We start from the raw sequence: 18442 nt of genomic DNA on the forward strand, positions 1-18442 counted from the left end.
GTGCGTATTCAAATGCAGCATTGTGTCAAAATTTCAAAGGAATCGGTAGGAACAAACGAACATTACATTTTTATTTATGTAGATAGATAGAAGATGATCTGTTTTAAGTTCATTTTCACAGAAAAGCATAATGCCTCACAGAAAAGCAAACTTAGGGTGTCGTACTCTTAGCGCCATTTGTTGGACATAAAAGCCTTAACCTAGATTATATCTTTTAATTTATATGAACACTTAACGGAATAATATACAGCCTATGTCCACCCTGAAGATCCATTCTAAATATTGGCGAAAGAATTTTTCAAATTTGATGAGTAGTTTCGGAGATTATTCGCTACATCCAAACTTACTTACAAACATTACCTCTTTATAATATTAGTATAGATAACACATAAGTGTACATTAGTAGTTATTAATTAAGTATGATAAAGATGATAAAACTGCCATAATATTATACAGTTAATATTGACATTTAAAAATAATAACTATAAAAATCACAAATTTGTATTGTAAATTTCTCATTATTGTCACATTAATAATTGTGTTTCTGCTGAGTCCTTGTTATAGTTCACTGCTCTGCACTATTATACAATAGATATCACCATATAATAGATAACACACAAACAACATACAGGGAAATGTTTTCTATATGTTGTCTGCTTAATTTTAGATGCTATTATCAACGAAGATCTTCGCACTGCCAGAAGTGCATTAACACATATAAAGTCAAAGGGATTTTTATGCCATCCAATAGAGGCATTACATAAATTGCTTATGATTTTATAATTCATTATTTCAAAATCTTTGTGTAATTTACAACAGATAAATGTGTACTTTATGATAATGAGGTTTTGCATGATGGTTGCTTGAACAGCTTGCTGTGAACTCAACTTCACACAGAACTTTACTAATGGCTAAAATTATTCATTTCTACATCATTTGCTGGCTTCATTTTTTACAAGGGAAAAAATTTGTTTTAAGATTGAAAGTTACTACTAAAAATGCTCAAAAGTTATCACATGTTCAATAAATTGTTACCTAATTTTATGAAAATTATAAAACTTAAGAAGTACTTGTCATTACACTGTAGCTTCTCTTTGCTTAAATCAACCAGTAAAGAAACAATCTCAAATATCTTATAAATAAATACTAATTGAAGATAAAATTCAGGTATGTTAACAAGCACCTGTGCATGTTGTACTGTACATAGTTTGTTGTTGTTAGCACCATCTGTCAGAGCTTGAGAACAAGTTGAAAGTAAAAAGGTGGAGTTGACAGACCATAGGATTAAGAGATCATGGCAGTGTTATGCCAAACCTAAATTATAGTGTTATTCTGGGTGCTGACATAATTCTATCAAGTTTGTTATATATATTATCAAAATTAGTCCAGTTCACCAATTATTAATAGTTAGTAATAGACTTCAAAAATATGTAATTTGAAGTTACATTGTTAATTGAATTATGTTCTTATATGTGAAGTGCATACACAACACATAGATGGTGACATAGAGCATAAGTGCATGTACTGTAATATAAATATATAAGCAAGAGTTTGCTTTTTAATGTATCATAATGTATGATGAACTATGGTTTTCATTTAAATATGTAATTAATAATTAAATTATAATTTTCACTACATTTCTATTCAGAGTATCACCAAAAATTGTCCTGTGTGCTACAGGTTATTGACCCCAGGCCTAGCGTATTTCTCTTTTTCTGATTATATGTTTGTATATATTTAGTTCAATTAAATTAGTCATCCAAATTTGTTTAGCTTCTCATTACTCTTTAAGTTCTTTATTTTCAGTTTGAAATTGAAATTGATGAGGCAAAAGTGTTAAGTTGTATTTACCATAATAAAAAGGAAGTCTTTAATTAAAGGGAGCATTTATGTTTATTTAAATTACACAAACATAAGAAGGTTTACGTTTTGTTTTATTTTCTATGTAAAACAATTAAGAAAAACAACTTTAAGACGACATGACTTCTAATAATGTTTTTGAAGGCCAACACTTGACTTTAAAATACAAACAATTTTTAAAATTTTAGTAGTACAGGTATACCTCGCCTTACGTCGGTAATTGGTTCCAGGAGAACGACTTAAGTCGAAAAACGACGTAAGTTGAATTTACTTGTCTACGAATCTACTTGCCACTAGGCCAAACCATAAATTACCAATTCCCGTTCTGTATTTTATTTATTAATGCATTTTTAATAATATATGGTTAATAAGGATCTATTTTAAGCTTACAAACAAATAAATTTTAGTTTTAAAATAGTACAGAAAAAAGTAATTTAAATTTACGAATGCATGTACTGTAAATACAGTATATACTTGTAAATGTATATATTATAATATGATTTTATGTGCTTTAAACATTTTTCTAGTGATATTATGACTTCAATATTTGTGGCGGACAGAAGTAAAGTCGAATAAAATGACTTAAACCTGATTTTTATTTTTCCATATACTTTTTTGACAAATGGTGTATAATCGGAACGACGTAACTTGAAACGACGTAAGTCGAGGTATACCTGTAGTTAGTTTTAAAAAATCTGAACTCTATAAAAGCAATTTAAAATTTTATCAATTGGTCAAAATTACATAGAATTGTAAACATATGACAATAAAAAAATTATTGATTTATTTGTATGCAAAATGTTTTGAAAATACCTAAAAAATAAAAACTTAAAAAAGGATTCTTTTTACTCTTTTTAAAAAATTAAATGAAAAGGTTTAATTTTTAATTTTCATAACTTTGAAAAAATTTTTATATATCTTATCATCATTTAATTTTTTTTTTGCTCTTTAATAAATTTTGTATCTAAATAAACTTTTAACCCATTACAAAATTAAAATATTTATATTTCTGGTCAACAATTTCTAGTTAAAACAATTTGTCAAAATTGATATTACTTTAAGATTGAACATTAATGATATTTAAATGTTATGTCTTTTTAATTTATTTCTAGAACTTTTACAATTGGATGTATTCTGAAAATGAAACAAAGTGATTTCAAAAATGTTAAATAATTAATATTGTGAATTTTTATAAGGTCACATTTGTTATTTACAATATGTGGTTTATTTTTAGAGATATGTTTATTTTTGTACCTAACAATTATTTTAGATATCTTTCTATATAATGAACATATTAAATTTAAATTATTATAATTAATTTATGATAATTTATTTGATAAAATGTGTTAGGGAAAAACATAATGAAAAATGTAATAAAAATTCTGTTTATAACATCTGAGTATGAAAGTTTAAATTTTTCTTGTACTATAATATAGTGAAGAAAGTTGATAAATAATTAAGATTAAAAGCATAAAAGCATAGCATTCCATTGAAGTCAATACACAAATCAAATGGAAAGTTTGGAACTTTATTTTTTTATATTGTGTAATTTACTTTCTATACTGTATTTCTATACTTACTATTATTATTTATTATTTAGAAATATGTATAATACAATCTCGCTGATTCAAACTAATTATTATAAGGAATCATTTTGATTAGTGAAGCTACATACAGAGAAAAGGAAATAAAAAAGCACTATAAATAAATACTTGCATTTTAAAAACTTCTATATCAAATCTGGTTTAAAAATTTGTTTTAATTTTATGAATTATGTTTTGAATAGATACTATTATTATTTATTATTTAGAAATATGTATAATACAATCTCGCTGATTCAAACTAATTATTATAAGGAATCATTTTGATTAGTGAAGCTACATACAGAGAAAAGGAAATAAAAAAGCACTATAAATAAATACTTGCATTTTAAAAACTTCTATATCAAATCTGGTTTAAAAATTTGTTTTAATTTTATGAATTATGTTTTGAATAGATAATCTGATTTTATTTTTGTTGTTGGCTGGAACATTTAGCAAGAAAGCTAACTAAATTGAACTGGATTGGATTAAGCAGAATTTGGATCAGCCCTGTTTCAGAATAGCGAGAGTGTGCTATCTTAAAATTAATAGTCCTATTTAATAACTTAAATTTAAATTATAATTTTCTTTTTATCTGGATTTGTTTCAGCAGGCTGCTGCAGATCAGTCTGATTCACTGTATGGCTCTATGACTAGTCCTAATAGTACTGTCTCTTCTGGAGCTTCATCATCTCCGGATAGAGGACAAAATCTTTCTCCAATTCAGAAGAAGTCTCCTTTGCTTTCGTCATTGATGGAAAATGCACCTTCTCCGGTTATGACTACGATGAATGCCGTTTCACCGCCGCATTCATCTGTCGTAACAAGCCAGGTATGGGCTATGGTAAGGCTTTCTTAATTTTATTTATTTGAATTTAAAATATTTTATAATTGAACTTTCTAATTAATTTTGTTATGTAACATAATTTCTTGTACAAGAACAATTAATCTTCCATATACAGTCCCATACAAAAGTTTTGAAACAGTCAAAGTTAGAGATTGACACTTATGTTAGTAAGGTAATAGTTATTATTTACTAAAAAGAGTGACAGTGATCATATCTTAAAACCTACAAAACAAAGAATAACATATATCAACAGCAATATACAACCCCAGCAAAAAAGCCTCAGACAGCATGTTATTTTAACCCTTCTGACCCGCCCACTTTTTATAGAATTTTTAATTAAGCATAATTAAAAATTAAGCATAATTAAGCAAAATTCTATTAATCATAATTAAAACTGAAAAAAAAAAAACGAAAGAAATGCGTTAATTTTGAAGAAAGAGCTGCCAAGTTTAAGTTCCTTTGTCTGGCCTTTCTGCAAAATTTAACACCAATGAGTCATTGTTTACACAGCTGGATGACCTTGAGAACAGCTGGAGTCGGATTTCCTGGGGCATTCTCATAGACGTCTCGGGAGGACAAGGGTTTAAAGTAGGGTGACTACAAACTAGGCCTATATTTTTTAATATTTTTAAAAAATTAAAATTTTAATTGCAATTTCCGACCCCCCCTAATTAATTAAATTTATATAAAATAAAATCTATTAATTAAAAAAAATTAAAAACTTTTGGAGGTCGTTTTTGGCATAAAAAATTAGCTTTAAATAACTTTACCGAAGTCAAATCCGTGCACTACAACTTAGGAACCATGAATGAAATTTGATAAAAAACTCCCATTAAAAAACAATTAATTGTTAATTACGCGTCATTAAAATCGTGATAAAATTTTTTCGTGCAGGAAAAAAATTTTGAAAAAAATTGGAGACTTAAAAAACATAAAAAAATTTTTTTCAAAAATGGCTTTAAGGACTGGTTTTTTGGAATGCTAAGGACCACGCTCGAGTCTGACTCGAGCTTGGGCATGAAGGGGGTTAATTAATTATTATTTATTAAATTAAAAAGTGACAGAATTATAGCTCAAAAAATTTGCATGGTATTAGGTTATATTTTAAAGAGAACAAGTTAATGATTTATATTTTATAAATAGTATGTCTTATGATTTAAATCTGAATTATGACGTTTGAAACAATAAGATAACTTAAAATTTGACATTTTAATTTATATGATGATGATGATGATGATTTGCATTTTATCTAGTATAATTTATATAAAATTGAAAATATTTTATCTAGTATAATGAGAAAAAAATTTAGCTAATATAAAGTTTGCATTAGGATTATTTTTTTTGTCTGAAAGTAAATTTTAAGAAAGGTGTAAAACTGGGTGTTTATTAACAACTTTAACCCAAATTTATTCAATAAAAATTTTCATTTTTAGCCAATATCACCTACTGCAGCCATTCATCAGAGCTCACCCATGGTTCAGACCAATATGATGGATGTGTCAACATCGAATATGACACAACAAATCTCGTCTCCACCACTGATGCAGTCGTCACAAGTAATGCAAGCAGTTCAAAATAACAATAACAACTTGAATCAGTCAATTGCTAATTCTCCATATACACAAAATATGGTGAATTCAGTAAGTAAATTTTTATCTTCATTTCATTTTTCTAATTGAATCAGTATCAGTTTACATAAGGGAAAATTTTTATGAAGTCAGTAAATTTTTGAACAAAAATAATGTGCTGTTTGATATGTATTCACTGTATATCAATATGGTGTAATTTAACAAAATGAAGTAAAATTATCAGCAATTTATTATAGTTACAAAATAATTTTTTTAGAATTTACAAATCTAGAAATAAATATTTTATTTAAATGTTGCATCTTTTTAATTGAAATACATATTAACATAAAAAACAAATTTCTTTAACAAAGATTAAAAACTCCAGGATGAAATACAGTGAACTCTCATATAATGTACTCCCCTATAACATGAATTTGTCTAATAGAATGAAAACATTTGACTAGTACTCATACAAAATTCTAATTTTGTTGTCCAGATATGATTTTTCTTTAAATTCATGTTTTTAAATTTAATTTAATAATATGTTTTTTAATTTTGTCATCTGTATACTTTTACTTCTTCTAGGCCTGGGTTTAAACTTGCATAAAATCGTCTGATAATGCATGTTTATAGCCTGGAACATATCCCCCATGTTGTACAGGACTCTGCTGTATATTTTAAAAATGTACAGTATTGAAGACTAAATACAAAACAATAATTTTTTGAAGTCTTCTGAACAGCAATTTACAATCACCAGAGCATAATTAACATTAGCAGAGTCAGTTTGTCTGTATGGGCTCTTCACCAGTTATACTTATGAAAATTGTTTAAAAGTTGGTGATGTTGGCTATTTATCAAAGTTTCTTTGTAAAATAAAGATTTAAAAAAATCTGTCAGTGATTGTGAATGGACATTAAATACAAAAATACAATTTTTGAAGTCTTTTTAGTCTTCTATATTGTACAGTTTTCAATTTATTTAAGTTGTTATTCTTAATTGTATCTATTAATTTTCAAGATAGACAGTAGAAGTAAAACTTAATTTTAATTCGTTGTATGCTTTATATACTACACAAATGCATAGTATTTAATCTTTTTCTTTCTTTCTTTCTTTGTCTTAGTTGTTTCCCATGTTTATATGGAGTCAGCATTTCCATCTTTACTTTGTCTTCTCCACTTCTCTTTATCCAGGGCATAGCTCTCACCAAATCTTCTGCCAACTTGTCTCCATCTCTGTGTCAGTCTTCTACTCTTCCTCCCTATCACTTCCAACTTCCCAATTCTTTTTCCAACATAGTCCTTGGTTCTCTCCACATGTTCAAACCATCTTAATCTACTTTCCTGCATCTTATAGGACTCATCTTGACTGTTCCTCTTTTGTAATCATTCTAATTTTGTCTTTCATTACACCACACACTAGTCATTCATCTCAGCTGTCTTCATCTTTTCCTGGACTTTTGTAATTTCCCATGTCGCAGCACTGTACATCAGATGCAGATCTTAACATGGTTTTGTATAATCTTTTCATTTTGCAGCTTTTTTCTTATCACAAACACCCCACTGTTCTTTTTCCAGTTCAGTCATCCACTCTGAACTCTACACTAGATTTCAGCATTCATTCCTCCATCACTTGCAACATGTGATCCAAGATACTTAAATTTGGAAGCTGTTATTAACTTTTAATCCTTGTTTTATATATAACTCTCATTCCCTCTACCAGATGTCATATATACTGTCTTTGTTCTGCTGATCTTCATGACTCTCTTTTCCAGCACATTTCTTCATTCCTCCAGCTGCTTCTCTACTTTATCTAGGAATATTTCACACAATACAATGTCTTCTGCAGACAGCATACTTCATAGTGCCTTGCTCTTTATATCTTCCAGCAATACATTCATCACCAAATCGAATAAGAATGGGCTAAGAGCTGAGCCCTGGTGCAGTCCATCTCTCATAGTGAATCCCTCTGTCATAGCTACACTACTCTTTACTTGAGTCACTGATCCCTTATATTTTTCCTTTACAGGTTTTACATACAATTCTGATATTCTGTTTACCCTCATACATCTCCATACCTCCTATTTAGGCATCCTATTTTAAGCTTTCTCCAGGTCTATCTTGCATCTTTCTGTACAGTACCTTTCCATTAGCTGCTTTACAGCACATTTGTTGTTCCTGTTTCCAGCACAAAACCAAACTGCTCCTCACCTTTAATTGCCTCCTTCCTTTCACAATTCTCTCCCAGATCTTCATTGAGTGCAACGTCAATTTAATCCCTCTGTAATTCCCACATTCCTGCACATCTCTTTTTCCTTTATAAATTGGCACCAAATATTTTTTTCCCGCTCATTTTGTATCCTTTCGTGCTTCCACATATTTCTCATACAATATCACCCTCTTTGTCCAGATATCTTCATACCTCAGCTAGCATCTGATTGGCTTCTGTTGTGTTCTATTCTTCATTTTTTTAAAGTGCCCTTTCTACCTTCTTGCTTATATTTCGATCAATGGATTGGGAGGAATTGACCGACAGCACAAACACTTCATTCACTTCATGACTTCTTATGGAATTATGTTAGGGACATTATTTTTTGACATCTCTTACAATAAGAAACTGAAAGCAATAATGATAAAAGTTATAGAGTCAGTCTCCAAAGAGACAATGAAAAAGCATAGAAAGTATTTGAGTGTTGATTCAATGTTCTCTAGACCACAAATAGTGTACACATTGAATTGTACTTACCTAGAGGAAAAACTTAAGTTGAACTATTTGCTGCAAATGGTATGTTTTTGCACAGTAGATGTTTGTAATGAGAGAAATACTGGTTATTATGTATTTATGTTTAACTTAGGTAAAAGGAAAAATATGTAGTTAATGTCTAATTATTCCAAATAATTATTAGGTTCGCAAATTATTATTTGATATTAGTAATGATTTTATGTTATTGGACAAGACAACTATTTATTTATCAAATAGTTACACTGCTTTTATTTAAAGTTCTTGTATATTTTAGTATCATTGACTATGCATTTTATCCACCTGGTTTAGTTGCAGTTTTATTTGTTTATGTTTTGGTAATAATTTGTATAGGCATTTTCAACTAAATATAGAAAAGTTATATCATTATACTATATAGCTTCAGTGTGAATGTTCATGCATAGTTCAAGAAATTTGTGTGTGTTATTGTGTGGGAGCTAGTAAGCTAACTGCACCTAAACTGGGGTCTACAAATAATGTCTGTAGTACTTATCATAAACAGTACTACTATAATAACTATATGAAAAATATTAACAGTTTCTACAACTGAAAATTTTAACTCACAATTATGATTTCTCTTTAGCCATCTCCACCACATATACCACAAAGCAGTAACTTGTCTCAGCTTCCAATTAGTCAGTCTCCCTTACAAACTTGTCTCCGACATGGTTGTAATAATCCACCAATTGATTCGCCAGACTGGGACAGAGAGTATTGCAGTAATGAATGTGTCGTTTCTCATTGTCGGTAAGTATTCAATTTAATACAATAAAATCTTGTATGATCTAAATTTTTTCAAAACTAAATTTAACATAAGCAAGATTTTTCTATTTCTAAACTACAATTTTATGTAGTATAAAAATTGTTGTATGACAAAATGAAAATTCATTTGGTCAGAACATTGGTTAGTAAGCAGTGGCGTAACTAGAGTCAATAGATACATTGGTCCCTCGGCTACCAATAGCTCTAATGCTAAAAATGCAGCTTAATGAATATTTCTGAGGGTTCAAGTGTCGTAATCGCTTTGTGGCAAAGCTTGACTCGAGGGTTGCCAGAATCCGCCATGAGCATTTTTAAAACAAATTTTTTTAAATTCAGTTATTGCTGTTGTCCTTTTTTTAAAGGAGTGCTTGTAAGTACTAATGTAATTCAGTTTTGTACATTATTTATTCATAACTCACTTACATTAATAATTCTGTTTACTGGCACAGGCATGATTTTAGATGTTAAATTTTAGATGGTTTGCTTTTGCTCACAATTTGTGTTCATTCTGAAATATTTTGGGGTTTTTATAACTGAGAAGAAAAGATAGTAAAAAAAAATTATCTTTAGACCTATTTATACATTATTAATATGGGATGCCTTTGTTATTCCCAAGAAGTTTTATCTTTTGAGTTTGGAAGATTGGTGAGAATTGTGTAAATTCAATTATGGAAATGTGTAGAAATGTTAAACCAAATGTTAGGATAGATTGAAGTGTTACAAAAAGGGGATTTAGGGTGGATTTGGAATTTATCAAGGTTTAACTTTAAGCCTGCATCTTTTTTTATTAACATTAGATGAATTATTACAGGATGCAGTGAGAAAGGAGCTATGATATTTGCAATTGATATTGTGTTTGCTAATAAGATAGAGCATAATTAAAAGTTGAGTCAGGAAAGGTTAGGAACAGATTAGAAAAGGGAGAATTAAACTTCAGTAGAAGATTTAGTTTTTGGCATTCAGATATAGAATGTTAGAAGAAAACAGAGGGAATAGACTTCTGGATGAGTTACAAAAATGAAAATTTTAATTATTTATGGTGATATTCACTGGTAAATAACCAGCTAGAAGTTGACAAATAGAATATAGGATGGCAAGAACTGAAATAATAATAGATATTGACATTGATAGGATATAATATAATACCAGTATCGTATAAAAAAGTTACAATACCGGTATTTTAGATATACACAAAGGAAAGGTGTAGATAGGCTATCAATAAATTGCATTTGTGTTCTACTTTTGACGGTGCAGAATATCTTATAAACTACCAAGTAGACTGGATGCAAATATCATAAGAAATGTAATTTTCTACATCAAAAATGCAAAACTATTTCTCACTGTAGTATCAAATACAGTAAAATTGTATAGTTTATGTAGTATTAAATTTGTACTGCCGTTTAAATGCATAGGAGGATAAACTATGGTTTTCACAATTATATTGTCATACAACAGAAAAATGCAAATGCACTTATTTATTAAATAGATACACTATATTCAGAAACAAACCATTATGTACAAAACTGGAATACACAATATGTAGCAGCATAACAGTTTTAAGTAGGAAGATTTAAAAAATAATTTAATTTATCAACATCCTCATCTTTCAAATCACCTTTTATTTGTGTATACAGAATTATAAAATTTAATTATTAATAAGATTTTTCTCGATACAACCATAGAAAAAAATTACAAAACTGCTGGAAAAGGGCAAAACTAACCATAGATAAAATGGCCTTTTCTCTCCACAAAGCGACTGGAGTGTCAGGTAGGAGCCACCCAATACATTAACTCTAGAATGTAGGACTGGTATATAACACATGTGACTAGATATCCAGATGGCACAATGCGCTGATTGGTCAGCTGAATGATGTCAACCCACCAAAATCGATTAGCCTAAACCAGGGATGGCCAACAGTTTTTGCCCCGGGCCGAATTGGAAAGTAAACTTTTTCCATGGGATGAACCAGAGGTTGTCCCCTAGGAAGATTTTGAGATGGTGCAAGATCTCATTGTGGTGTCACCCTGTAGAGACTAAATTGTAGATAGAGATTACAGATACATTTTTCACATTATCATGCTTTATCAACATTCTACGCTGTACTTACGAGATTTGTAATGGAAGGCACAGTGAACTCTAAACGCACAGTGAGTTGTTGACCCCCCCTTTTTTTATTTTAGGCGTCAGAATTTTTCATTGTGCTATTCGGACTTTAGTAGCTAATATTGAAAGATTTATCGTGGGCCACATAAATTTGTTAGACGAGCTGGATCCGGCTTGCGGGACATATGTTGGCTATGCCTGGCCTAAACATTGTGTTGTTGTTGTGAGAGCAGGCAGACATTATAGTTATAGACATTTTTTCTAAAACTTGATAAAAGGCACTTATTTATAATTTCACTAACTCTTGATTGTGTGTATTGACATTAATGTTAAAATTATTCTTTATTAGACAATACAGTATTTTTAACCTTACAGAAACTTGCATTTAATTTATATATATAAATATTACAACAGAATATGCTAACTGGAAATGAAAATTAGTTAACAATTTAATATATATTTTCACCTAAATATAATTCATACTTTTTAATGCATAATTGTTAAAACATTTTGTAGAAAAAATAAATTATTTAAATTCTCTAATCCATTGGTTTGCTTTTCAAATCAAATCCTGTGGAAACTTAAATATAGACACTGGATATCACTTCACTTTATATTTTCCTACACAACTATACACCACATACAAGGCATCTAGAAATGGTTATTTATTAGTATGCTAATATTATTTTAACAAAAAATAAAGGGTTAAAAAAATAGCTTACTATGAAAACATTACAGGACAAATACAACATTACTTTTTCCTGATACTTATATTCATAAACAATTTCATTGATGAAATGTATGGAAATTCTTATTTAAAACATATTATATTCAAAGGAATTTAAATACTTACAGTATTATTGGTTGTTAAATAATTTATATAAGAATTCTATACTTTTAATTTGAAAAATGGTCATACAAATTTGATTAAACATATTTACAGATGTATCCATGATGGAACTGGATATATGAAATTTCTGTAAATTTGAAAAGTATTGTTTCTTAACAGATTTTGAAACTGACATTCAAAAGCACAAAATGTCTATTGACAGAAAGAACTGTCAATTCTAAATAAAGCATTAAAAAAAATTTTCTGATAGTAATCTATGGAGAATATTCTTTATTGAAAATTGTTCAATAACTTTTGCATTTAAACTTTATAATTTGTTAAGCAAAATTTGTGAAAATTTCCTCATTCAGAGGTGTTAAAAATTAGTTAATTATATAATTTTATTGTTTTATCTAACTATATTAAATGCATTTGACAAATTAAAAAAAAATATTCCGACTTGTCTTAATCATAAAAATTTCATCCTTTCCTGAACTTTTTATGAATAATATCTGTAACAAAGTATAAATTTTCTGTTATTTATTATCTATGCACTNTATTAAATGCATATGACAAATTTAAAAAATATTCTGACTTGTATTAATTATAAATTTCATCCTTTTCTGAACTTTTTATGAAAATATCTGTAACAAAGTATAAATTTTCTGTTATTTATTATCTGTGCACGTATATTTAAATTTAAAGAACTAATCACACTATTAAAATTATCTATTGTGTATGATTTGATTCAGAGGTGCATAAAGATCAAGTATGAAATAAAAATAATAATCTTAGTAATTTATTAAGTAAAAGTAAACCATTTTAAAATTAATCCTATAAATTTAAGAAAATATGCAAGCTAAACCTTATAATGTATTTTCACTTTATTCTCACTACATATTACGACAACTAAAGGAAAAAATTTATTCCGGCATGACTTCTTCCTACATAACATAATCAATCAGCATTTCCTATTTCGGTGGGTTGACGTCATTCAGCTGACCAATTAGCTCTTTGTGCCATCTGGATATTTAGTCGTACGTGTATATAACGACTCCGGCATATCTAGGCGGCATGGAACCACGCAGCGAGGGGGAGTCTGAAGTCTAGAGATGTCGCACTTTTAGATTTTTTTAAAAATTATATTAATATTTTTTTTTATTTGATGGTCATTATTTTCTCTTACGGGGATCAGAGTCATCCTTGTCTCGCTATCGCACCACAAGGAGCATATACAGGTAACCCCCGTATAACACGGCACTTCTATAGCACGGATTCACTCTAACACGGTTCGAGAATTGGTACCATCCCCTGTATAACACGGCACTTCTATAGCACGGATTCACTCTAACACCGTTAGAGAATTGGAAACATCCCCCGTATAACACGGTTAAATTTTATAGCACAGGTTTACTCTAACACGGTTCGGGAATTGGGTAAAACCCTCGTACAACATGAAATGTAACATATCTTTTATACTTCCGCGTAACTCCGCACGAGCATTCTAATTGTTTTCATGGCTACTTTGAATGCTCTTTCAACAATAATCCATTTAATGGTTAAATTTTATAATTGGGACCCTTCTTTTGCCTCTGAAAGCTCATTTTAGAATTATAGATTCCTCCACACGATACTATCGATAGTGCGGTCGCCGCCATCTTTCTTTCACCGTCATTCTTAAATGCCTACAAAGAGCAGCGCACTCCCGTTGCAGAGCGACCGCTATTAATAAACACACCCAAAAACTATTACCAGTTGATGATGCTCATGCTGAGATCATCATATAAAATGAATAATCCTCTGGTAAAATATTTACTTAAATAATAAATAAGTATGAAAAATCTATGAAACTATGAACCTATGAAAAAAATGAATAATAAATCCGATTTAAATAAAGATTTAACAGTATGGTTTTTAATTTTTGGAACCTAACCCCTTTTCGCACTAGTTCTTTGTTTCGTATAACACGGATTCGCATAAAACGGCAATTTTTGGGAACGTAACTCCCGTGTTATACGGGAGTTACGTTCCAAAAATTAATACAGGGTAAATAACTGTATTAATATTATTAAAATTGCATGTATTGTTATCAAATAGCGTGTTTTCTACGGAAAAAAAAATGATGGAAAAATTACGATAGGCCCACCAGTGGCCAAGCGGTCTTCGTACCCTGAACATTGGGAGTTCGGTCGTGGGTTCGCGCCTAGCTCGGACGGTGGAGTTTTCCGGGTTTTCTCTACGTCTAACGCCTAAATAGGGGCTCGTTTCCCTTCAAAAAACCTCCCGGAAGGCACCTCCCTAGGCAGATCGCCCAAGTGTTGCCTTGCCATAACTTTAAACAAACAAACAAAAATTACGATATTCATTTTTTCTTAGTTTGGTGGAGGGAGACCGAAAATTACAATTACGCCACCTGCAATAAGAGAGTTAACCTTTATTTCATCAACATACGTACTGTACTTTACGTCCCAAAATTACGAAGTAATTTTTGTGACAGAAAAGCCAGTTGGATGCATGGAATCCGACGAGCGGCAGACCTTCCGGGTGGAAATTTTGCTCCTGTTAAAAACGATTTTCTGCCCTGCGAGTAAAGCATTAATGCGGAGAACGTCCGACGAACTATTTGTTAAGTCTGGGCAGCGAGTTTTACGCAATTCCGGCAGAAAATCTGAGAAGTAGAATTTTACGCGCCGGGCCTAATTTACGCCCGACGAATTTATTTTTGAACAGAAAAATTCGTCGGGAGGTCTGAAACTAATTTAATTGTAATTCTGTTCGGACGACGAAATGCGAAATATCTTTCCTTATTACGTAGCTGGCCCCGGGTCGTCCGACGATTTCGTACGGGATCCCGCCGTTAGAAAATCTGGAATAGACGCATTAGCACACAATTTCACGGTTGGCGGCAAAATTTTTCGGTCGCGGGATTAAAGTTTTATACGTTTTTTCGTTGCAGGGACGTGTTTACCGCCTGGGTAGCCTCTAGACAGGCGGCTAACAGTTACGCTTCCGTGAAATAAGGCGGAAGCCGGGTCGAGGACGACGTAAATATACGCACAGGAGACACCGGCGAAACGGTAAAAACGTCGACGACGGAAGGAAGAAGGCCGCGAAGAAGGAAACGGATGGTTAACGCCGGGAGAGAAGAAAAGGCGGTACGAGTTACGACCCGAGAAATTTCTATCGACAATTATTTTCTAACCGTTCGCTCGTCCCGGGAAAACGTTGTGCCCGTTAGTCGGTCGGTCCGAAACGTAATGGAAAATGTAGACGACGCCCGAAAGAGAACTTTGCCTGACTTCGGACGTCTGCCCTTTGGACCTCCGCGGGTCGTTCCCGGCCCGGACGAAAGGCTAATTAGTTTTGGGCATAGACGTCTTTTAGTGACGGCGTTAGCTACTTAGTCCTCTTTCACGTCGTATTCACCGAGCACGAAGTTAGTGGGAGAAGCGCGACTCGTGCCCATCTCCTCCGCCGCAATTATTCCATTTCGTTTCCAAGTAGAAAACTCGACTTTCCGGTCGCCACTTTTACCGTTTGTATTCTTCTTTTTAGTTTTGTAAATACCTGGCCGACCGTTTTCGCCGGGAAACTCGACTTTTTGCGGGAAACGACCCGCGCACGTCGAAACGTTTATATATTTGGAGATGTCGTGTCCGTTCTGTATTCCCTATTTAAATAAAAAAAAATTGGAATTTCGTTTTGCCTTATCTCTCTATCGTCTTTCCACAGCCTACCGGCTCCGACTTTGGACCCGCGGTGGCGTAAAAGTCTCGGCTAAACCATTCCGCCGAAAATTATACGCCTCCTTCCCCTTTCAAAAAGTCTAACGGATTTGCGAAATATTGCGGGGGACCGGGATAAATTAACCTTATCCGGACGGCTAAGCGCGCTCTGCAACCCGCTTTTACCACCAGTCGACGTCTCCGGTCGCCGTGGTAAGAAATGTCATATTTAAACTTATTCCGTTAATTTTTCCCACGTTTTTCCCTGTTGGGGATTGTGTTTCCGGAGTGCGAAAGTATCTGATCGGCGGAATGAGGGTTCCCGGGCGTTAATTTAACCCGAAGACCGCGAAGCGCGTTTTCGTCCGCGAAAGTTTCGAAAGCGCCTACGAATAAACGAAACCTTATGGCCACGTTTATTCTGCAGGGAAGAAGAGTTAAGGGACGAAATATTTCCGGTCGCTTTCATGGCGATTTTCTTATATAGTGCCAGACAAAAAAGATAACTTAAAATTTCGAAAAATAAACTTGGCAAACGCGAAATTACGGTACTCTAAACGTTTTGTCGGAGGAGTCTTCGATTTTTCCCGGATCCGGGAATAATCGCTTCCGAGTTATTAATCTCCGTTTATAGTAATTGGATTATATTCGGTTTTTAATGTCTAGTAATACGAAATAATCAACGGATACCATCCGCACTCAAAATCGTGTACTTGGATTTAAAAACAGGTTTATAATTCCTAATTACACTCTAAAGCCGGATGCACGCATACGGCGCGACAAGGAAAAGCGGCAGGATGACATCACTTTTTCTCGCCGCAAAAGTTGGTTGAATTTATCTTTTGCGGCAACCGCCGCCAAGACGCGTTTCTATCAGCCAATAACAGTTCGTCTGGTAGTCACGTGAGAAAATACAATCACATGGTGTTTTAATGGCGGAAAGTTCGACGTCGTTAACTGAGATAACTACCATCAGAATAAAGAGGAAAGGATAATAAATTTAACTAATAATAATATATAATTTAATTCAAAGAGTAAAGCAACTGAATCTTACTCGAAATAGTATTCTTTATCGAGAGACCTTATTCGACGAATAAGCGTATTTTGTACACCAGTTCTTTCTCCATCCAAGAAAATATCTATACAGTAATCCAAAATGTAGCTAAATAAAGCAAGCTGTACAAAACAAAATTTGTAAACACGTGGATAGCGGCACTGTCGGTATCGTTCGCCATCTTGAATATTGAACGCATGCGCCGAAATGTAAACGGATTTTTTTTTTAATACTCTCTGCCCTGTGGGCACTAAGAGGGCCTCTTTTTGCAGGCTTATTATGGGTTCAGCCAGGCCCACAATGCGGCTGCCAGGTGGTGAGGGACGGGGTCCGACATATCCGAACTGACCACCACCGAAAAATTACTGGGGATTTTTCGACCCGTTCGGATTCGAACCCGGGTCCCCCAGAGCGGTAGGCTGCCACCTTGACCGATCGGTCATCCGGCCGCAATGTAAACGGATTGCCGCTTGTTTGGTTGTGCTGCCTCGCGGTGATGATGCGTTTGCGACACCGCTTTTCCTTGCCGCGTCGTATGTGTGCATCCTCCTTAAGTCTACTTTTCTGGCGGAGACTACGATCTAGATTTCATCCTCAGAGTCTCTGCTAAGTCCGGCGTTTTAGGAGAGACCCGTATCCGCCGTTTTTCCCGTTCTTAAATCCGATCAACGCACGCATTCAGAATTTAATTGCGACGTGCGATAGGGTTGCCCTAAACCCTGGTACTCGCATGCGGAAATGGTAAGCTAAAAATTGCCGTTCCGTCTTTCCGCGTCGCGTAAACTGACGTGTGAAAATTACCGTACCAAGGTTTTTTTAAACTCTTCTCTGTGGGCACTAAGATGGCCTCTTTGCAAGTCCATTACGGATTCGGCCAGGCCCACAATGGAGCCACCGGGTGGTGAGGGACGGTGGTCTACATATCCGGTTGGATCACTCTCCCCTAAAAATTCCTGGGGGTGTTTTCGACCCGGCCGGTTTCGATTCCGGTCTCCCAGAGCGGTAGGCTGCTATCTTGACCGCTCGGCCGACCGGGATTGCTTTGTTATATCAATTAAACTTTCTAAGTTTGCTTACCATCTTTGCAAATAAAAAAGCACAAAATCGAAGAATTTGGATAGAAAAAGGAATCTAAATTGTTGAAAGTTAGGAATATGGAATACTTATCTGAATTACGATTATGCCATTCCCAATACTTTACGCAATAAGTACTGTACATCTATTCGAGTCTCACCAGTGGCCAAGCGGTTCCGTTCCCTGAACACTGGTAGTTCGGTCGTGGGTTCGCGCCTGCAACGACGGGCTGGACACGTGGAGTTTTCCGGGTTTTCTTTTCTTTTTTTTTCTCAGATGTTG

At 32.9% G+C, this 18442-nt stretch overlaps 1 protein-coding gene across 1 annotated transcript in view; it reads left to right on the forward strand.

Annotated features, from left to right (window-relative positions):
• LOC111637198 (TOX high mobility group box family member 4-like) overlaps positions 1-16006 on the forward strand; it is a 46768-nt gene extending 30762 nt beyond the window's left edge. The window contains exons 4-7 of the mRNA XM_023382628.1: positions 4051-4284; positions 5721-5927; positions 9196-9359; positions 15264-16006. Coding sequence (XP_023238396.1) covers positions 4051-4284; positions 5721-5927; positions 9196-9359; positions 15264-15327 — 669 coding nt within the window. The 3' untranslated portion in view covers positions 15328-16006. The remainder of the gene's footprint in view (positions 1-4050; positions 4285-5720; positions 5928-9195; positions 9360-15263) is intronic.
• Positions 16007-18442: the final 2436 nt, after the last annotated feature.

This window comes from Centruroides sculpturatus, unplaced genomic scaffold, assembly GCF_000671375.1.
Source record: "Centruroides sculpturatus isolate CEXI.00-Female unplaced genomic scaffold, Cexi_2.0 scaffold900, whole genome shotgun sequence".
Taxonomy (NCBI): Eukaryota; Metazoa; Arthropoda; class Arachnida; order Scorpiones; family Buthidae; genus Centruroides; species Centruroides sculpturatus.